This window comes from Nerophis ophidion, linkage group LG15 (genome assembly GCF_033978795.1).
Source record: "Nerophis ophidion isolate RoL-2023_Sa linkage group LG15, RoL_Noph_v1.0, whole genome shotgun sequence".
NCBI classification, from domain to species: Eukaryota; Metazoa; Chordata; class Actinopteri; order Syngnathiformes; family Syngnathidae; genus Nerophis; species Nerophis ophidion.
The window spans coordinates 38,890,749-38,913,684 of NC_084625.1; the positions used below are offsets into that span (position 1 = coordinate 38,890,749).

The window sequence follows — 22,936 nt, forward strand, 5'->3', positions numbered from 1 at the left end:
CAAAAAACTTCTAAGCTGAGGCACTCATATCTGGAGGTAGCACTGTACTGTGGAAATCTTTTAATATGGCAAAAGGCTCATATACATTAAGAAAAGTGTATGTTTATGTTGAAATGTCCATTCATTCATTTTCTACTGCTTATTTCCCTTTGGGGTCGCGGGGGGCGCTGGTGCCTAACTCAGCTACAATCGGGCGGAAGGCGGGGTACACCCTGGACAAGTCGCTACCTCATCACAGGGCGAACACAGACAGACAGACAACATTCACACTCACATTCACACACTGGGGCCAATTTAGTGTTGCCAATCAACATATCCCCAGGTGCATGTCTTTGGAGGTGGGAGGAAGCCGGAGTACCCGGAGGGAACCCACACAGTCACGGGGAGGACATGCAAACTCCACACAGAAAGATCCCAAGCCCGGGATTGAACCCTGACTACTCGGGACCTTCGTATTGTGAGGCAGACGCACTAACCCCTCTGCCACCGTGAAGCCATGTTGAAATGTATTGTTGTAATATTACATTAATCATTATTGTCATTTTTAAATAGCAACAATATAACTATATACACAGCATTAAAACATAAACACAGCAACTTTCTATTCAGTGCAAAGTAAGCTTCAAAATAAAAGCATGGCATTTGTAAACTGGTATCTACCATAGGAACTAACAAAATTGAATTTTTATGTAAAGTTAAGTTAAGTTTAAGAACTAGGGAGGTGGTGGTGTGACCCTGAGATGCAGAGACAGCAGATGACGTGCAGGTCATTTATTTAGGGACAACCCAGCGAGCACCAGTATGGTCGAAGCAACGGACCATGGGCCTTGCAAAAGCAGAATGCTAACATATACAGTATAACTTAGCACAATAGCGTGCATACATACATATAGCAACATCTTACAATGCTGGGCATAAGAAACCTTCGGATTGACAAACATGGAAAAACAGGGACAGGTGTCTCTCCTGGTTGACAGTCAGGAACAGGTGAGGGAACCAGTGGAGGCAAATGGAAGCAAACGGGTCAAAAACATTAGTCCAAAACTGTGTGCAAGCAATGGCTAATTTTGTCTATGTTGACAACTGCTTATATCAACATGACTCAGCCTTAAACGTGTTCCACTGTGTTGTACTATTATCTTTAAAAAGATAAATATGCTTGGAGTTTCTAATTACTCGGCTGACTTTTTCAGATGACCTCTGCCCCTGGTCGCCATGGTCGCCATGTTCCCGGACGTGTGGCGCGGGGTCTGTGGTGCGGCGTCGAGTGTGTCTGTGCGGGAAGGGAGGAAGTGCAGCCTGTCCTGCTGAAATTGAGGCTCAGATGAACCAGGAAGAGAACCAGCTCTGTTTTAAACAGCCTTGTTCAGGTGTGTTTGAAACTGACCTCTAGACCAGACTTGGGCAAATTAAGGCCCGGGGGCCACATACGGCCCATTAAGCTTTTCAATCTGGCCAGCCGAACATTCCCAAATAAATTTTTTAGATCTTTATGATGGAAACTGTAGCTGCCATTATGATGCGCAGTGATGTTTTCAAATGACCGTAAGTCTTGAACTATACAAAGTAATGTATTTCAATGGCTGGAATCTCCACTTTTGCATGATATACTATTTACTAGGGGTGTGGGAAAAAAATTGATTCGAATACGAATTGAATCGAATACATTGTGCGATTCGGAATTGATTCTCATTTTTAAAAAATCTTTTTTTTTTTTTTTTTTTTAAATCAATCCAACAAACCACTACACAGCAATACCACAACAATGCAATCCAATTCCAAAACCAAACCTGAACCAGCAACACTCAGAACTGCAATAAACAGAGCAATTGAGAGGAGACACAAAGACGACACAGAACAAACCAAAAGTAGTGAAACAAAAATGAATATTATCAACAACAGTATCAATATTAGTTATAATTTCCGCATAGCAATGATTAAAAATCCCTCATTGACATTATCATTAGACATTTATAAAAATAAAAAAAGAACAATAGTGTCACATTGGCTTACACTTGCATCGCATCTCATAAGCTTGACAACACACTGTGTCCAATATTTTCAGAAAGATAAAATAGGTCATATTTTTGGTTCATTTAATAGTTAAAACAAATTTACATTATTGCAATCAGTTGATAAAACATTGTCCTTTACAATTATAAAAGCTTTTTTTTTTAATTAAATCTGCTACTCTTTTAGCATGTCAGCAGACTGGGATAGATCCTGCTGAAATCCTATGTATTGAATGAATACAGAATTGTTTTGAATCGGAAAAATATCGTTTTTGAATCGAGAGTCGAATCGAAAAAATCAATATATTATCGAATCGTGACCCCAAGAATCGATATTGAATCGGATCGTGGGACACCCAAAGATTCGCAGCCCTACTAGTTACTATGGTAATCTCATTAGTTACTATGGTGATTAAAGTCACAGCTGCTCAAACGATGCAACCAGCAGTGTGGGTGGGGAGCGTTTTTCCAGAGCGGCCAGCCTGAAATGAAGTGTTCAGGGACAGACAAGGAAGAATATTTTTACATAAAAAATCTAAAGTTTAGTGATATATCACATATATCATATTGCAGGTGCAGTTTATTACCCATCGGGTTCATATTTCACTATGTTTGTTGCATTTTTGTTGCGTTTTGCTTGATTGTAAAATACGTCGATCGAAAAGGGTTGTGACATTCAGTGTTTTATCGTTAATAGTTAATATTTCAAGTCCCACATTCTTTTTTTCATGTACATTCTGGATGTCTTATTCAGTAAAAAAAATATTTTTATTTTATTCAGTTTTCCAAAGCAGTCTGTCAAAACGTTTAAAGCTTTCAATCAGACATTATTGTCAGGTTTTTAATTAGTGTTCCTAAAAATCAGATATACTGGACCCTGACACATTGTTTTTGCTAAATTTGGCCTTTGAATCAAAATAATTGCCCAGTACTGCTTTAGTTCCTTTTTAACACTGGACTTGAACCCTTAACCTTTCCCAAATTATGTAGATCTCTCTCTTATCACATCACTAACAAAAACTTAAAACCAGTTTCAGTGTGTGTGTGTGTGTGTGTGTGTGTGTGTGTGTGTGTGTGTGTGTGTGTGTGTGTGTGTGTGTGTGTGTGTGTGTGTGTGTGTGTGTGTGCAACCTGGACACATCATCAGTGATTCTCCCGGGGTCATAGGGTGTTTCGGGTCTTAATCAAACACCCTCACCCGGGCGACCCAGCCGAGGATAATCAGTCCCTCGACTTGTGTCCAGGTAGCGCACTATGCCACGCGTCCTCCCTCCTCAACCAGAGCCAACGTGAAGCCTTTTCAGACGCTTCCAAGATGTTTTTTATGGCTCGTCGCCTGTGCAGTCCACAAATCCCAAGGAGCCCCAGGACACGGTGTAAGGACTTGCCTGCAAAACCCCTGCAGCCCACCTCAATAGGTTCGCAGCGGGCCTTCCATCCGTTCCTCCGGCAGTCAGCCACACGATCTGCATATTTCGCCCTCTTCCTTTCCTGAGTTTCCTCCATTCTGTCCTCCCAGGGGATAGTTAGCTCAAGGAGCACCACCTTCTTGCTGTTTCCAGACATCAAGACCATGTCTGGCCGGAGTGTTGTAGTTGCAATGATGTCTGGGAATCGCAACTGCCTTCCTAGATCAACCAAGAGCTGACAGTCCCTTGCTGTTGTCAGTAGGCCACCCTGGGTCTTCTTGGAGGGTTGAGGTTTCTCTCCTGCTCGGACAAAGGCAATTGTGCTCTTGGTTGGGTGTTGCCGCTTACTGGGGTTGATGCCAGTGCAGATAGTGTCTGCTATTGCCCGCAGGACCTGGTCGTGGCGCCACCGGTACTTGCCATCTCCCAATGCCTTTGAGCAACAGCTGAGGATGTGTTCTAATGATCCTCTTTTCTGACAGAGCTGGCACACAGGTGTGTCTATCAGGCCCCAGGTAAATAAGTTAGCAGGGCTTGGGAGGACATCATAAACTGACTGGACCAAGAACTTAAACTGGAGTGGCTCCGCTTTCCAGAGTTCGGTCCAGGTGATCTTGCGACCAGCTATATGCTCCCACTTGGTCCAGGCCCCCTGCTTGCTCATTCCCACCACTCTGCTGAAGCGAGCCTCTTCCACCTCGGCGCGAACCTCCTCTTCGACCAACTTTCTCGTTTCCTTTCCTCTGGCTCTGCTGTTGCTTGGTTTGGTGTTACTACCCAGCCCAGCCCGACCAGTAGCTACGGTTCCCACCACGGTGCTGTGCCGCAACCTCGCATCTGCCCGCTCCACTGCATTCTGGGCACGCCACTTCCTTCCTGTTCTGACCTCCACACTTGCTGACGATACTTTCCCATCAGCAGAATCTCTGTAGAGCAAGACTTCTCTGGCCCTGGAAACCTTGAACTCCTCTGCCAGACTACTGAAAGGAAGCTGCAGCTTGGTGGCAGACCCAGCCACCTGCGCAGGGACGAGCTGATCTTCCTCTCAAATCCCTCCACGATGGTCATTGGGAATTCGTACATCAGCAGCGGCCAGAGAATATGAGGCAGGATGCCATGCTGATATATCCAGGCTTTGAACTTCCCTGGAAGTCCCAACTTGTCCACAGCTGAGAGCCACATGTTGAGGTTATCGCTGGTAGCTTGACGTGCAGCGGAATCCTTCAGATCACCAGTGAAGAACTTGCCCAGGCTCTTCACTGGCTTTTCTGACACAGATAGAATTTGGATGTCTGCCAAACTGAAGCGAAAGTGGTTGGATACTTTACCTTTCCTCAAGACCAAGGACCTGGACTTAGAGGGCTTGAAACTCATTCTTGCCCAACTAATGAGTCGATCAAGGCCTTGAAGGAGCCATCTGCATCCAGACACTGATGTTGTGGTTACCGTGAGATCATCCATGAATGCTCTAATCGGAGGTTGCCGGGTGCCGGATTTGGACAAAGGACCTCTGCACTCTACTTCCACAGACTTCACGAGCATATTCATGGCCAGTGCAAACAGGGACACAGAGATTGTACAGCCTGTGATGATGCCTTTCTCCAGACGATGCCAATCTGATGTTGAAGTGCCAGAGGACACCCTCAGACTAAAGTGGAACATGGTATCTGCTCAGAGACAATTCCACCAACTTGTGTGGAATTGACCCATAAGCATTGGCGAGGTCCAGCCACAGTACTGTCAAATTGCCTCTGTTCTCTCGCGCCTCACGGATCAGCTGTGTTACCACACCAGTGTGTTCGATGCACCCTGGAACTCCTGGGACTTCTCCCTTCTGCACCGAGGTGTCAATATAGGTGTTCTTCAGGAGAAATCCCATGAGGCGATTGGAAACGATCTTGAAGAAAGTCTTGCACTCAACACTGAGGAGGGAGATTGTCCTGAACTGCTCGATGTTCCTTGCATTTTCCTCCTTGGAAATCCATACTCCCTCTGCGTACGTCCACTGCTGAGGTACTTTCCCTCTTTTCCAGTTCACTCGGAAGATCTTCCAAAGACGCTCCAACAGGCGGGGACACTGTTTGAAGACCTTGTACGGAACTCCACTTGGGCCTGGTGCTGATGCTGTTCTGGCAGATTTGATTACCTCTTTAACTTCTTTCAGGGTTGGTTCACTGGTGTCAAACAGGGTGCAGGGTTCTGGTGGGCATATGAGGGCTGCAAAGTGGCCGAGGTCTTGCTCTCTCATGCCGTCGCTGTAGGTGTTCTTGATGTGGAGGTTGATTTCCTCCTCGGGACATCAGAGTTGACCACTGCGTTTTTCTCCCAGCAGCTTCTTTGTGAATCCAAATGGATTTGCAATGAAGGCATTGCGCTTGCGGGCCCTTTCCTTGCCTCTCTTCCTGTGCCACTCGGCACGTCGCTGGGTGAGTAGTTTATCCCTTACCACACCCCTCAGTTCTGCCAAGGCTGCCTTCTCATTGTCGCTTGCCTTCCTGTACTGGCCCCTGAGTACTCTCAGTTCTTGTCTGAGTTGGGAAATCTTGGTTTCTCGCCGGTTTGGAATTGGTGCTGCAGTTGTAGTCTTGGTAGCGCGTTGTCTTGATGCCAAACTTGTCTGCATGAACGTGCTCATTGTCTTGAGCCTCTGGTCCACATTACCCTTGGCTGTTGCTTCCAGGGCTGTATTAACATCTTCATCAAACTGTTTCCACTCTGACTCCTTGTTGGCAGCGGGCCACAATATCCGACGATGCTCTGACGGTCTGCTTTGGGGATGCGCCGGTGGTGCTTAGAGGTTCTGGGCACTGTGGGTAGTGTCTGGGCCTGGATCCTCCTCCGTCTCATCAGGTGCAGTACAGGGTACTGGCACTGTGCGTTGCACCACGGGTTTCCTTAGGTAGCCTATCTTGGTCTGATGTATCTTTAGACCAGTCGGGTTTTTGCAGACCTTGCCACATTTGCAGACTGCACTCGTAGTCAATTTTTCATTCGCAGGGGTCGTTACCAGAAAATCTGTCCATTCGGGGCGCTCATTCTCCCCCCCCTCTCGGGCGCCCCTGGGGGTATATCTCTTTAGGGTTTTTCATAGCGTTGTATGGGTGCTCCCTTGCGAGAGCGAGAAGACACCAAAACTAACAAGCGGTAGAAAATGGATTAAAAAGAACGTATAAAAAAGAATAATAATAAAAAATAGACATGTTTATAAATATATATACATATATACATATATATATATATACATATATATATATATATATATATATATATATATATATATATATGTGTGTATGTGTGTGTATATGTGTATATATATATATATGTGTATATATATGTGTATATATATACATATATGTGTGTATATATATATGTGTGTATATATATATGTATATATATATATACATATACATATATGTGTGTATGTATATATATATATATATATAAATATATATATATATATATATGTGTGTGTATATATATATGCATATATATATTTATAAACATGTATATTTTTTATTATTATTTTTTTAAATACGTTCTTTCTAATCCATTTTCTACCGCTTGTTACTTTTGGTGTCTCCTAGCAGTTCAGGCAAATCATATTGTCTAAAAACACATTTTTCCCATCGATAACATGACATAATCGCGCTTGGACTATATATATATATATATATATATATATATATATATATATATATATATATATATATATATATACGTATATACACAGCCCGGACCCCGGCCAAACTTTTTTAACCCAATGCGGCCCCCGAGCCAAAAAGTTTAGGGACCCCTGTTGTGTTATACATGTTGTATAGCCATGCCACGTATCTACATAACGCAACCAACATCAGCTAAAAGCTGACTAAAACCATTTTTAGGACAACTAAACCTTTAGCACTTAAATGGGTAAACACTGCATTGCCAGCATATGTAACTAATAATTAAAAAAAATCCTGAGCTAACCTTCCAGAAAAATTTTGCTTATCATCCAAATGGTGCAAGTTGTATTTCTCTACTGCTAAAACTATTCGTAAAGAATCAACAACAATAATAATATTTGCTAACTTTGACTTTTATTTGCACGTCAAATGCAATTACTATTTTAATCCAGCAGATGAAGGATGACCATTATGAAACACTAACACGCTGTCAGTGCATTGTCAATGCTGGTAGTGAGTTACTCATACACTCACTGAGGCGTAATTTACCCATCACTATCGCTATATATAATTTGTTACAAAAGGTGTGCATCGTTGTTAAGCAGATTCAGTTTTTGTCATTTATTTGGTTTTTAAAAAGACACAGCATATATTCATAAGGGAGATTTTAAATTCCTCAGTTAATCTATGTAACACATAATTGGATATTTACATACCTTGGAAAATCCTCTTAATGTTGGTTTGTTATGTATATAAATTATATTGATCTGTTCATCTGCAGAATGTCCCATGTCAGGATGGAGTGTTTGGTCTCCGTGCTCATGCGAGTCTCAAAGGCAGCAGCGATACCGTGTGGCTGTCACCCCAGCCACCAGGGGGCAGCAGTGCTCTGCTGTAGAAACAGAGAGCAGGCCGTGCAGCCTCAGTCACTGTGATGAAGGTGAGTGTTCAGTAAGAAGAGAGTACTTGTGATGATCTTGCTTGTTTATCCACTCTTTTTAACCCTTTGTCAGAATGTGAAGCCCCGTTTGAGTTCTCCTCATGTGGCTCTCCTTGTGACAAGCTTTGTGAACTTCATGGACGTGCAGATCTCTGCTCGGGTGTCAGGGAGTGTACACCCGGCTGCTACTGCCCTACGGTAATCTCACGGCTGAATTAATTTTGTATCGCGAAGAACTTCTCATCACAGAGTGGACTTCTCTAACTCGAGAGACCCTACTGTGTTTGTGAGGAGTCATATAATTTAACGGCACGGGGAACAAGTTAGATTTAAGTTAAAGTAGCAATGATTGTCAAACACACACTAGGTGTGGCGAAATGTATCCTCTGCATTCGACCCATCCCCTTGATCACCCCCTGGGAAGTGAGGGAAGCAGTGGGCAGCAGCGGTGCCGCGCCCGGGAATCATTTTATGGTGATTTAAACCCCAATTCCAACCCTTGATGCTGAGTGCCAAGCAGGGAGGCATTGGGTCCTATTTTTTCATAGTCTTTGGTATGACTAGGCCGGGTTTGAACTCACCAACGCGGTGCCTGTGTGCACCAGGTAGCCCGTAAGGACCAGATGAGTAGCCCGCTGGCCTGTTCTAAAAATAGCTCTAAAAATAGCTCAAATAGCAGCACTTACCAGTTAGCTGCCTTTATTTTTTAAATTGTATTTATTTACTAGCAAACTGGTCTCGCTTTGCTCGACATTTTTAATTCTAAGAGAGACCAAACCTCAAATAGAATTTGAAAATCCAAGAAAATATTTTAAAGACTTGGTCTTCACTTCATTTATTTTTTTACTTTGCTTCTTATAACTTTCAGAAAGACACTTTTAGAAAAGAATACAACCTTAAAAATGATTTTAGGATTTTTAAACACTTATACCTTTTTACCTTTTAAATTTCTCCCTCTTCTTTGCTGACAATTTAAATCAATGTTCAAGTATTTTTTTTTTTTTTTTGTAAAGAATAATAAAACATTTTTTATTAAATTCTTCATTTTAGCTTTTGTTTTTTCGACAAAGAATATTTGTGAAATATTTCTTCAAACTTATTATGATTAAAATTCAAAAAAATATTCTGACAAATCGAGAAAATCTGTAGAATCAAATTTAAATCTTATTTCAAAGTGTTTTGAATTTATTTTAAAATTTTTGTTCTGGAAAATCTAGAAGAAGTAATGATTTGTCTTTGTTAGAAATATAGCTTGGTCCAATTTGTTATATATTCTAACAAAGTGCAGATTGGATTTTAACCTATTTAAAACATGTCATCACAATTTTAAAATTAATCTTAATTAGGAAAAATTACTAATGATGTTCCATAAATTATTTTTTTTATTTTTTCAAAAAGATTCAAATTAGCTAGTTTTTCTCTTCATTTTTTTCGGTTGAATTTTGAACTTTAAAGAGTCGAAATTGAAGATAAACTATGTTTCAAAATTTAATTTTCGTGTTTTTTCTCTTTTAAACCGTTCAATTAAGTGTTTTTTTCATCATTTATTTTCTACAAAAAACTTTCCGTAAAAGGAAAAAAAATATACGACGGAATGACGGACCGAAATACCCATTTTCTTTCCGCACTGTGAGCATGTGATGGCAGCACAGCATGCAGATATCATATACTGTTGTCCTCATGACTAAAAGCATATGCTACATTCTTATTTTCTTTGACTTCCTTGTAGCCAATTATAGCAAATTTAACCATCACAAGCAGCCTTGAAGAAGAACCAACCCTGTGATCCATATCTAATAATATACAGCCTTTTCGATCCAGTGAATTATGAAAATAATTGTTTCAGGAACAATGTGGGACCGATTGTACTGTACTGACTTTTTTAAATATAGTTTCTTCCATATAATGTTTTTTATACTTCCAACTTATTTTTATTCAGATGGCTGTACTGTGTGAAAGCACACATATATTGAAGCAACATCTATTTAGGAAGTGACATTTGGCATGTGTTGCTAATATATCAGGTAAAATATGTGCTGACAATGTTGTCGTGTTATTTGGCTCTGTTAGTGAGCTCTCAGTTTTGATTTATTGCAAAAAGCTTGGAGGCAGACTGATCACACACACACAGGTAATGAAATATGGAGCATTAAGCTGATCCTTGCAGGCATAAGATGTGACAGCACTAGTGACTGTAATAACTTTACAGTCATGGCTTACCATTTATGCAAGGCATAAATCATTGACTATTATGAAATGCATACAATTGTATTGTCAATGATACTGATTGTTTCACACTTAAGTGTGTTAAGGACACAATTGATTTCATGAAAGTGTGTTGTTGTTGTCCCGACAGGGTTTGCTGCAGCAGAATGGTAGTTGTGTACCTTCAGAGCAGTGTGGTTGCATCTACTTGCAGCACCAAGCTGCAGGACAACCACTCACACCTGTCACTGTTCCTCAGGGGTCCACCATCACCCTCGGATGTAGTACCTGGTCAGTTCCTATGTCAACTGTACATATGCGATCTCATACATGTTGTTTGTATCTGAAATAATGGAGTTTATTTATTGATCTGTGCCTATATCTTTTATAGCCTTTGCTATGATGGGACTTTAGAGTGTGACATGAGGGAGTGTGAAGGTAAGATCATAGACCCGAACATGTTTATGTCTACGCCTCTCACATTATAAACCAAAACTAGTCATTATTACCTGTTAGGCAAGGCCGTGGCTAAATTCCTGTTTTCTTTGTGGGCCCTACCCATTCCAATTGTTTTTCACAAATCGTTTGAAACGATTATTAATCATTTCATTTAATTTGATTGATGTTTTGTACTAAAACAAATTCATGGGAAATAAATTGTACACTAATTACTTTTTAGTGCAGAATACAGTGTTCCCGTGGGTCAATAAAAAGCACTAAAAGTAATACAATTTCTTTTAGTGCTTTTTATGAAAATAACAGCCTTAAAAATGTCTTTTTTTTTTAAACATGTCCATCCATCCATCCATTCATCTTCTTCCGCTTATCCGAGGTTGGGTCGCGGGGGCAGCAGCCTAAGCAGGGAAGCCCAGACTTCCCTCTCCCCAACCACTTCGTCTAGCTCTTCCCGGGGGATCCCGAGGCGTTCACAGGCCAGCTGGGAGACATAGTCTTCCCAACGTGTCCTGGGTCTTCCACGTGGCCTCCTACCGGTTGCCACCCAGGGAAAGCGTTCGGGTGGCATCCTGACCAGATGCCCGAACCACCTCACCTGGCTCCTCTCGATGTGGGGAAGCAGCGGCTTTACTTTGAGTTCCTCCCGGATGGCAGAGCTTGTCACCCTATCTCTAAGGGAGAGCCCCGCCACACGGCGGAGGAAACTCATTTCGACCACTTGTATCCGTGATGTTATCCTTTCGGTCATGACCCAAAGCTCATGACCATAGGTGAGGATGGGAACGTAGATCGACCGGTAAATTGAGAGCTTTGCCTTCCAGCTCCTTCTTCACCACAATGGATCGATACAACCTCCGCATTACTGAAGACGCCGCACCGCCGCACCTGTCGATCTCACGATCCACTCTTCCCCCACTCGTGAACAAGACCCCTAGGTACTTGAACTCCTCCACTTGGGGCAGGGTCTCCTCCCCAACTTGGAGATGGCATTCCACCCTTTTCCATGGACTCGGACTTGGAGGTGCTGATTCTCATTCGGGTCGCTTCACACTCGGCTGCGAACCGATCCAGCGAGAGCTGAAGATCCTGGCCAGATGAAGCCATCAGGACCACATCTTCTGCAAAAAGCAGACACTTAATCCCACGGCCACCAAACCGGAACTCCTCAACGCCTTGATTGCACCTAGAAATTCGGTCCCTAAAAGTTATGAACAGAATCGGTGACAAAGGGCAGCCTTGGCGGAGTCCAACCCTCACTGGAAATGTGTTTAAACATGTCCTGTCAGGCAAATCATATAGATGTAGATGACCATAGATGCTGTACAGATTAACTTAACAAAAGAGATGTGTTGGATACTTCTTATTTGTGTTTGACTTTGTTGTTAATGGACCAGAGCAAGCGGTGACATATAGAGGAAAAAAAGAAGACAGAGGGGGAAATTACAGGAATAAGACAGAGAGACAACAACAACAACAACTACAGAACAACATTAGCAAATACGATATGTACAAATATGGTATGAAAAATCAAGCAGTTAGTGGAGTAAATATTAATAACACAGAAATGACAATGAACATTATATACAAATTATGTTATTATTATACAAATAGAAAGATAACAATACCAATAGAAATAACACTACTGATAATGAATACTTATAATAATTCCCTATATTATCAACAATACAATTGTTTCAAATGCAACAATGCATAAATGTAATGAATATGTGAATTACAAAAGAAAGGGGAAATGTATCTTACGAAAACTTCTTTAGTAATAGGAAGTTGTTGGACCAGGACTTAATGGGTGGGTCCACATCGATTGGATGTCGACAGGAGCGTGTTTTACTCTATACATATTTCCCAATGGAACAAGAGTTGAGATTTTATGATGTTTAATGCATATTTTTATCAGTTGTCCTCAGTGAGTGGTCAGAGTGGACCCCCTGCTCGCCCTGCATGCCCTCCTCCTCCCTGCCCCCGACCAGCTCCCTCCTTGAATGGGCCGTCAATGGCAGTAAAATGATCTCAGTCCAGAGGCGCTTCCGGGCCTGTTTGGACTTCGATTCTGGTTTTCCAGTATCTGAAGAGCAAGCCAAAAGCCGATGTCCAGAACCACAGGAAGAGGACAGGCTGTGCGACGATGCTCGCATTTGCCAGGGTATGTTTGGGAACAAGCACATTCTTTATTTAGTTTTTATTCCATGAGTGTTTTGTCTGTATCGTGTGAAATATTTTTGTTTTGATAAGAAAGTTGCTGAATTGAAGGTCTTTGAGAATAGAACCTTGGGGAACACCACATGCACATTTAGTTTTTTGTACTGTTTTATTTTCATTGTGTGGAATTTAATTTCTATGTACCACAAACCTGAATGGAAATGACACAAATATCTCATTGAACAGCTTAGGGAAGTGAATCCTTTAAATATCAAGTATTTATCATGATATCTGTTGTTGTTATAAATAAATGATAAATGTTATGTATATAAACAACATGTAAAATGGTTGTAATATTGTTTCAGATGTGTGTCAGTGGAGTGCATGGAGTACATGGACAGTGTGTGCCGAGCCATGCAGTGGGGGAGTCAGGCAGCGCTACAGGCGGCCTCTGGCCTCACCTCCAGGACCGCGATGTGGCAGCCAGCAGACACAAAGCCAGAGCTGCAACACAGGACTTTGTCCAGGTACACCAACAAAGAATAGTATTCACCAAACCATTCTACTGTTTAAAAAGTCAGTTTTTTTCAATAATAGTAATACAAATAATAATACATTTATTTTATAAGGTGCCTTTCAAGGCATTCAAGGTGGCCATACAGCACTTAAAGGCCTACTGAAACCCACTACTACTGACCACGCAGTCTGATTGTTTATATATCAATGATAAAATATTAACATTGCAACACTTGCCTATACGGCTTTTTTAGTTTACTAAATTGCAATTTTAAATTTCCCGCGAGTTTCTTGTTGAAAACGTTGCGGAATGATGACGTATACGCGTGACGTCACGGACTGTGAGGAAATATGAGCGCTGCGCACACACACAGCTAAAAGTCGTCTGCTTTAACCACATAATTACACAGTATTTTGGACACCTGTGTTGCTGAATCTTTTGTAATTTGTTCATTTAATAATGGAGACTATAAAGAACAATGCTGTTGGTGGAAAGCGGTGGATTGCAGCTGTCTTTAGCACAGAGACCCAGCCGTTTCTTTGTTGTTGTGAAAGCAGAGCGGTCAAGCGAAAATGTTTTCTCGACGTCAAGCAGCATGTTTTTGGATGGGGAAATTGTGATATATATCTTACCAAAGACATCCGTGGAATATTCGTCGTTCTGCAGCAACTGTGAGCTTGGCTCCTCGGCTTCTCTCTGAGACACAGTGTGTTCAACGCAGCCATCCGACCTCGAGGTATGTCTTTAAAATCTTTACTTTACAATCTTTAAAATCTCACTAAAACACTATTAAAACAATGAGCAGATAAGGGATCTTCCAGATTTATCCTAGTACATGTGTCTAATTACATCTGAAACGCTCACACTGCCGTTGCCCGGAGCTGTCGCTTTTTTTCTTTTTTTTCTAGTCCATCGCTATCAATATCCTCAAACACAAATCTTTCATCCTCGCTCCGGTCAGGATCGCTCGCACTGCTGGCGTCCATGATTGTAATCAATGGGTGGATGTGAGGAGTCCGACAATCTGTGACGTCACGCGCACTACTTCTGGTAAAGGCAGGGCTTTTTTAAGAGCGACCAAAAGTTGCGAACTTTATCGTCGATTTTGTCTACTAAAACCTTTCAGCAAAAATATGGCAATATCGCAAAATGATCAAGTATGACACATAGAATGGACCTGCTATCCCCGTTTAAATAAGAAAATCTAATTTCAGTAGGCCTTTAAAAGCAGTTAAACATTTCAATCCATCCATACATTTTCTACCGCTTGTCCCGTCAGCTGCATTCAGACACCCCGGACAAATCGCCACTTCATCGCAGGCAATCAAACAGTTTAAATGTAAGCATGAATAAAACTTGAAACATAGCAAAAACAGGGTTTCTCCCACATTGCCAATATTGCTGGGTTACAATCACGTGACATAGACGCACCTCCGGGTTTCAGGTGGAGTGCAAGAGTCCCATTAGAGCAGGGGTGTCAAAGTCAAGGCCCGCGAACCGGATCTGAATCATCCTGGTATTAGAACTGACCCGCAGGCCACAGCCGCCTGCTGCTGTTTTACACGCACCAATACTCCATCTGTGTTGGCGCTAGGAAATTTTAAAGTTTTTTTAAAGTAAGTTTTTGGGGTCACACTTTTTTGTAACCTTTTTGAAAACAAATGATAAATGTATGCATTATCCTGTTATATCTCACATTATAAATTGTGTTTTGGAAAAAGGTTGTCATAAACGTTACTTAATTCATTTTAAAAAATTATAAAAAAGAAAACAAATTTTAATGCATATGTAAATGTATTCAGTTATAAACATTCATTCACTTTCCTCTTTCCTTCATGTAGTTTTTTCAAAATTTTTTTGTAATATATTCAGAAAGTTTGGTCGTTTTTTGGCCAAAGTAAGACAAAGAAAACAATCTGAAGTTGTCTTTATTTTTTTTAGTTTCAATGCCATGATTTTATTACTCCGTGCACAGCTTTTCCTTCATGCGGCCCCTGAGCTAAAATGACTTTGACACCCCTGCACTAGAGTTTTAGTTTATTTACCTGCATCAGAGCAACATTTAGCATATTTTAAAAGGTTTAGAGGCAAGTATACACACTATCATGAAAAAATATTGAAATGGAATGGTGTGGATTTGTACACTTATCATAAAAAATATTTTCTAAAGATTTAAACCATTTCTTTGTCATCGAAGTTGACTGTTCAAGTTACTGCTCAAATGCACTTCCTTTTACACCCACAAGTATTAATAGTAGAAAAGATTTGAGGCACATCATGTCTTTACATCTGAAGGGGTCCACAAATTAGGCATTAATCCGTAAAAGACAATATTGGACTTATTCGTGCATGTGATTGACATAACGAGTGTTGTTTTGCTGTGGTGTTTGATGCTAATGAGAAAAAGGATGCGTTTAGTTTTTGTAGGGTTTCCAGATTTCCATTTCACAGTACAAATATTTTGCTGCCATCTACAGTTAATGTCTGCAGTTGTTTTAATGGTGTGAAGTTCATAATTTGTTTCATTATTTAGCTATAGATGTTCAGCAATTTTTGATAGCAATATCAAAATTTTGTATATTCTGTTGAGCCTAAGATTTTTTTAATCCTATTAAGGATATTTTCTTGAGGCTAACCAATAGCATCAAAGACGCTATAATGTCGTCATCCGTGTTGAATAAATCCCTTGACTTTCCTGCACAACAAGCATTTAGTTTCTGTTATGAAAGTCGACCACGAAAATACGGTTTATTGGACCAAAAATGACAATATTTATCTATTGCAAATAAACTATGACATTAGTTTATTTGAAAAACCAGGTCATCATAGTTATATTTAGGCATAGCAATCACAAAAGGAATACAAACTGATCTCCTGTCCTTTATTTACATTTAATTCTGCTCTCAAACACTATTAATGAGTAGGGAATTAACTTGATTGCATCCCAAAAAGTTTTGTTTAGCTAGATTTCCCTGTTGTTTAGAAATTTTAGGTTTCCAACATTATTTAGCGATATCATGATTCAGTATGCTGATGAGGCTACAAGATATTTATTAATGTGGTTTATTAATACTATTAAGGCTATTTTGCAGATGCTTACTAAAAGCTTTTAAGACCCTACAGTGGGGTCATTCGTGTCGAATGAAGCCCTTGGCTTTCCTGCACAACAACAAAAGTTTCTGCTATGATAATTCACAACAAGAATACAGTAGATTGGACCAAAAATGACAATATTTATTAATAGGACTGAACATGATATCAGTTTATTTCTACAATCAGAGGTCCTCGTAGTTGTATTTAGGCATAGCAACCATTAAAAAAACACAAACAATCAAATGTAATCTCTTGTCCTTAATTTAGGCTTAGTTCAGCTTGTATAGTGAAGAATAAACCCGATTGCATCACAGAAAGTTTCTCAAACCATTTCAGGCATGTGGAATGTCTATGTAAATGCAGAAATCTGTGTTTTTAAACAAATATTTTTGTGTGTCCGAGTGAAACTTTTGCATTTTTTAATGAAGTATTGTTAAAATACGATCTTTACAAAATTTGTTGAACGCTCGCCTCGCCGCATGTACCCACTGTTCCTCTTGCATGAATGCCACATTGACTTCAGGATGGGGAGAATCAGAATCAGACATACTTTATTAATCCCCGAGGGGAAATTACAATTTTCAGCAAAATCCCATTCAAGATCAGACAAACATTACGGGGAGACCGAACAGGATCGCTGACAGGTCTGCAACTTCCGGCGCCCTTACAAAAAAGGTGAGATACAGGTAAACAAGTGGGGGGGAATGGGAGAAAAAAATAAAAGAATAAAATAAAATAAAATAAAAATATCGGTCTAAGCCTGGGCCCCTGGAGAGGGGGTCCAGACTGAGGCCAAGGGGAAAAAACTACTCATAGCCATAGCACACATCCCTCTTACATGTGTGTAAGAGGGAAACATCAAAGAACACAAAGGACATTTAAGACATTAAAGTAGCGGAGCTGATGCGACCAGCCACTTCTACACACAGCTATGAATAAAAAGTAAAAGAAACATATACCCTGTGGTGGCCTCTGCGGTGTTCCACTCCGTCGTCTGCTGGGGTAGAGGGAGCATGACCAGAGACAGGAGCAGAGCCAACAAAGCAACCAAGAGAGAATCAGAATCAGAATAGTTTTTATTGCCATTGTTTGAGAACGGGTTCCACAAACTAGGAATTTTTCTTTGTGCAATATACAACACACATATAACACAGAAAGGGTAATAAAATGAGCTGTAACTGAGCTATCAGATCTTGGTATTGTTCATGTGCCTGATGGCCGAGGGGAAAAAAACATTTCAGGTGGCGGGAGGTGTGGGTCTGGATGGACCGTAGTCTCCTGCCTGAGGGGAGAGGGGAGAATAGTTTGTGTCCAGGGGTGAGAAGAGTCAGCTGTGATCCGACCGTCACGCCTCCTGGTCCTGGAGGAGAACAGGTCTTGGAGGGATGGGAGTTTGCAGCCAATAACCTTCTCAACAGCACGTATGATGCGCTGCAGTCGATGCTTACCCCGGACTGTGGCGCCGGGGAACCACACAGTGATGGAGGAGGTGAGGATGGACTCGATGATGGCTGAGTAAAACTGCACCAGCATCTCGGTCGGCACCTTAAGTTTCCTCAGCTGCCGCAAGAAGTACATCCTCTGCTGGGCCTTCTTGACGAGGGAGCTAAATGGTCGGCTCCCACTTGAGGTCCTGGGTGATGGTGGTGCCCAAGAAACGGAAGGAGTCCACAATGGAGACTGGGGTGGGAGAGTCAATCATGGTGAGGGGGGGTGGTTGGACTGTGACTTTCCTGAAGTCCATGATCACCTCCACTGTGTTCTGGGCGTTCAGCTCCAGAATGTTGAGACTGCGCCAGGACGCCAGCCGGCCCACCTCTCTCCTGTAGGCGGACTCGTCGCTATCCAAGATGAGTCCAATGAGGGTAGTGTCTTCCGCAAACTTGAGCAGCTTTACGGACTGGTGACTAAATATCCAGCAGTTTGTATAAAGAGAGAAGAGCCAGTGGGAAAGTACACTGCCCTGAGGAGTACCAGTGTTTGTGGTTCGACTGTCCGAGTTAATCTTCCCCTGTCGAACGTGCTGTCTTCGGTCCGTCAGGAAGTCATTGATCCAACTGCAGAGGGAGTCGGGCACGCTGAGCTGGTAGAGCTTGTCTCGTAGCAGTCCAGGGAGGATGGTGTTGAATGCAGAGCTGAAGTCCACAAACAGGATTCTGGCATAGGTTCAGGATGAAGTGGAGGGCCAGGTTGACTGCATTGTCCACAGACCTGTTGGCTCTGTGGGCAAACTGCAGTGGATCCAGGAGGGGGGCAGTGATGTCCTTGAAGTGGGGCAGGACCAAGCGCTTAAAGGACTTCATGACCACAGATGTCAGCGCATCCGGCCTGCAGTGATTAAGTCCTGTGATCCGTGGTTTCTTTGGGACAGGGACAATGGTGGAGGTCTTGAAGCAGGACGGCACTCGGCATAGCTCCAGAGAGGTGTTAAAAATGTCAGTGAAGACATGAGCCAGCTGATCCGTGCAGTGCCTGAGGGTGGAGGGGGCCCGGGGGCCTTCCGCGTGTTCAGCTTCAAGAACTGCTGGCATACATCCTCCTCTCGGATCAAGAGGGCCTTTGATGAAGTCCTGTGATGTTGTCCTTGGAGTCCTAGACGATCAGGCACACCAAAACAAGCTCGCTCGTTAGCTTAATCATCTAGTTAGCTCACTTGTTGTCCCCTCCGTTCGCTTTCCAAGCTCGAACGTTGACGGCTGTCTACTTTGCTGCTAATCAAAATCGGATGAATACAATCCGACCATGGTTAGTTCCGAACCAGTTGTAGTTTTAGAGTATTCATTAGTAGCCATCGAGAAGTCCATCATGATCTTTGACAAAATGAATGTAAACAGAGGTCACAAAGCCAGAAGTATACATACTTATAGTGTAGAAATCCACCAAATTGCCGAAAATGTTGTCCTGATTTTTAAAAATGTATTTTGGGGTTAGTGCGTCTCCTTCACAATACGTAGGTCCCGAGTAGTCCCGGGGTCTTTCTGTGTGGAGTTTGCATGTTCTCCCCGTGAATGCGTGGGTTCCCTCCGGGTACTCCGGCTTCCTCCCACTTCCAAAGACATGCACCTGGGGATAGGATGATTGGCAACACTAAATTGGCCCTAGTGTGTGAATGTGAATGTGAATGTGAATGTGAATGTGAATGTGAATGTGAATGTGAATGTTGTCTGTCTATCTGTGTTTCGGCCCTGCGATGAGGAAACGACTTGTCCAGGGTGTACCCCGCCTTCCGCCCGATTGTAGCTGAGATAGGCACCAGCGCCCCCCCGCTACCCCAAAGGGAATAAGGTAGAAAATGGATGGATGGATGGTTTGCGTGGCAACACTTTGTGCTGATAAAAATGTTCTTTTTTTCTCAACGTTCCTCTTCTTTTCTCAAAAAGGTGCTCACCCCAAAAAATTTTCAAACACACCTTCTACGAAGTGCTCGCTGCAGACACGAGCATGGTCTGACTGCACTCCACAAGATGAAAGCCACATATTTGAGAGCCATTTCCCTCGGCACATTTTCGTAATTTAGAACCACTTCTTTCGGGACTCTATAAAACCTCTTTTCTATCTCACTCGAGTTGAACGTTTGGAACTGCACAGCAAAGCGCCATTTTCAGATGAAACGCTTTACTTAGTAACGCGTCTTGCACTTGATTTATAACAAGACTCAAGCTAATATATTCAACCCAGCAATACGTGTGGGGCTTGGCGAGGGCCATGGCATATATGACAGCGTCATATAATTTGCATTATTTGCGAGGATGCATGTACAAAAGTATGTGATGCATATAGTTTTTTATATAAAACAGTCCGACTATGGTGCATTGATTCTCCTGACAATACAATGACCCGATTAATGACGATATTGACTGGCAGGTTTTGACAATTTTGTATTCAAGGTGAACGCTGTGAAGACCGGGGTCGGACCTACCAGGAGACATGTGCCAATCAGTGTCCTCGAAGCTGCACAGACTTATGGGAGCATGTCCAGTGTCTGCAGGGAGCTTGTTATCCTGGTATGGGCTTCAATTCTTTATGAATTATGACTACCATCATCAACGTCATGCAGCATCTTGGCAACTTTTAGCAAAATAACCTAAGCATTTTTTTTTCCATAATTAAGATTCATGATGGAACTTTGTAACAATGTGCTTTTCTTACTTTTTTACCATGTTGTGGATTCGGGTGAACCCTAAAGAAGTGCTCCTGCATATTTTAACAACCTGTTTACTTTGACGGCGACATACATGGTCGAACACTTTAAATGTCAAAGAAGTTATTTAGAGGAAAAACATTTTCAGTTAATGTTGACGTGTTGTGGAATTGTTAACTGCATCAGTATCACTAAATAGCAACATAAGTACTGTCTAAATATACAACCTTAAAACATTCAAACACACTTCCAGTTCAGCTTCAAAATAAAAGTATGGCAGTATTAACCAGGGTTCAGACAACAACTAATACAAAACACACTTTGATACAATACTCAACAGAAGAAAGTGTATTGCTGTTCAGGTTGAAACATATCATTATCAAACATTATCACAGCATTTGTTGGATATGAATATGAAATATTTTAAACTAAAACATAGCAAAAAATATTGACGAGTGGAGGAAAACATTGTCAACAAAACGTAGGTTTAAAAATCCCATATCATTGCATGCATTATCCTTTACATATCCTTATGTCTCTGGCCAAAGTCACAAGACAATGTGCAAGCAATGCATAGTTTCAGTTTTATTTTTGGATTTCATTCCAGCATCAAAACAAACAGGCTATCTTGTTTCCAAAGTCTATAAATTCCGTTCTTCCAGTAAATCCACATTTTCTGGGCCCAGAAAATTCCCAATGAAATGATCAATCAATCAATTTTGTTTGGAACATATTAAAAAATGTTGATGCACAAACATCAACCACTTTTTTTGCTCAACTGGTTTAATGGGCACGAGGAGTGGGAAATACAACAGCTTGTCTGCTCCCAACACTGTGCCACAGGAAGAATCTGATATCCATAATTGTGTGTGCATTAGTTAGTTAGTCTGTTAGTTAGTTATGATAATAACAAAAACATTTTATAGAAGAATTTTGTAAAAACTTTCAGAAAATGTAAAAAATGTGATAGGAAAAAAAGTGATTGGAATTTGGGGTTGATCTGGATCATTTGTACTACGTTACCTTAAGTTTATGTTTCAAGCTTCAACTTCTGTGTGTGTATCCCAACAGGATATGGAAAAGCCCTGGTGATAGAGCTAGAAACTAGATAGATTTTATATTAATTGAAAAGAGGTTTAAAAATGCAATTCTATACTCAAAATCCATGCCAGGGGCAAGTCTGTGGTAGTGATCATGTCCCAGTTAGCTCAGTCACAAAAGTGAGACTCAAAAACATCCAAAAATATAACAAAACTCCAAAATTGCAGTACCAAATTTTTGAACAGGACCAAGATCTTCAAAATAATTTTACCACATCAGTGTCAAACAAATTTGAAACGTTAAACACATTTACAAACTCAGAAGACAGATGGAATAAGATGCAAGAATGTATAATCCAAACCACTGACAAACGTGTTCCTGTTACTAAATTTAAACCACATGACTCAACAAATTATTGATTGATTGGACACATGGAGAGTATTGAATCAGAACAAAAGTGAGTACAGCAGACTGGATAGGCTAATAAAGAAGAAATGCAACATGGCTAAAGAAGTCTGGATAAACTCACAATGAAAAGAAATAAAACAACACGAGAACACTGATAGCAAGTACATGCAGTAAAAGATCAAAGAAGTAAACGGGACGCAGGGCCCCTCAAAGTCAGGATGCATCAAATCAAAGGAAGGCAACAAACTAATGGATAAGGAAGACATTCTGTTAAGATGATCAAAATATATTGAAGATTTATGCCATGATGACCGAAGTCCACCTCCAGCTATAAAAAAAAAATGAAAGGCCCACCCAAAACATGATGAAGTGAAAAATACCATGTCCAAAATGAAACATGATAAAGCGGTTTGAGCAGATAAAATTCCAATTGAAGTCATAGAACCACTCGAAGAAATTGGAACATCAGAGCTGATAAAACTGTTTAACATCATTAATGACGACTTGCAAATTCCATCAGGTATGAAAAAATCTATTTTTATTACTTTGCCAAAGAAACCAGAAGCCACAGACTGTGATCAACATAGATTGATAAGACATTCGAGTCATACCACCAACATTCTTCTTAAAGTACTGATGGCAAGAGCAAAGAATAACATACATCCAGAGCTTTCGGCCACGCATTTCGCTATATGATATATTCACACTCTGTATGGTAATGGAGAAATCAATAGAAGTGCAAACGGATTTATACCTGTGTTTTATAGACTATTCCAAAGCATTCGATAAAGTGAAACATAAAAACCTTTTACAAGTCTTGAATGAGCTAGATGTTGATGGGAAAGACCTGAGGATTATAAAAAAAATATGTGGTAAATGCAGTCAATTCAAAGTC

At 41.2% G+C, this 22,936-nt stretch overlaps 1 protein-coding gene across 1 annotated transcript in view; it reads left to right on the plus strand.

Moving 5' to 3' along the window:
• Positions 1 to 22,936, plus strand: part of sspo (SCO-spondin) — a 391,512-nt gene that overhangs the window by 265,124 nt on the left and 103,452 nt on the right. Inside the window, 8 exon segments of the mRNA XM_061922415.1 lie at positions 1,194 to 1,370; positions 7,865 to 8,023; positions 8,097 to 8,221; positions 10,380 to 10,519; positions 10,620 to 10,666; positions 12,600 to 12,845; positions 13,207 to 13,368; positions 20,339 to 20,455. Of these exon segments, the coding sequence (XP_061778399.1) occupies positions 1,194 to 1,370; positions 7,865 to 8,023; positions 8,097 to 8,221; positions 10,380 to 10,519; positions 10,620 to 10,666; positions 12,600 to 12,845; positions 13,207 to 13,368; positions 20,339 to 20,455 (1,173 nt within the window).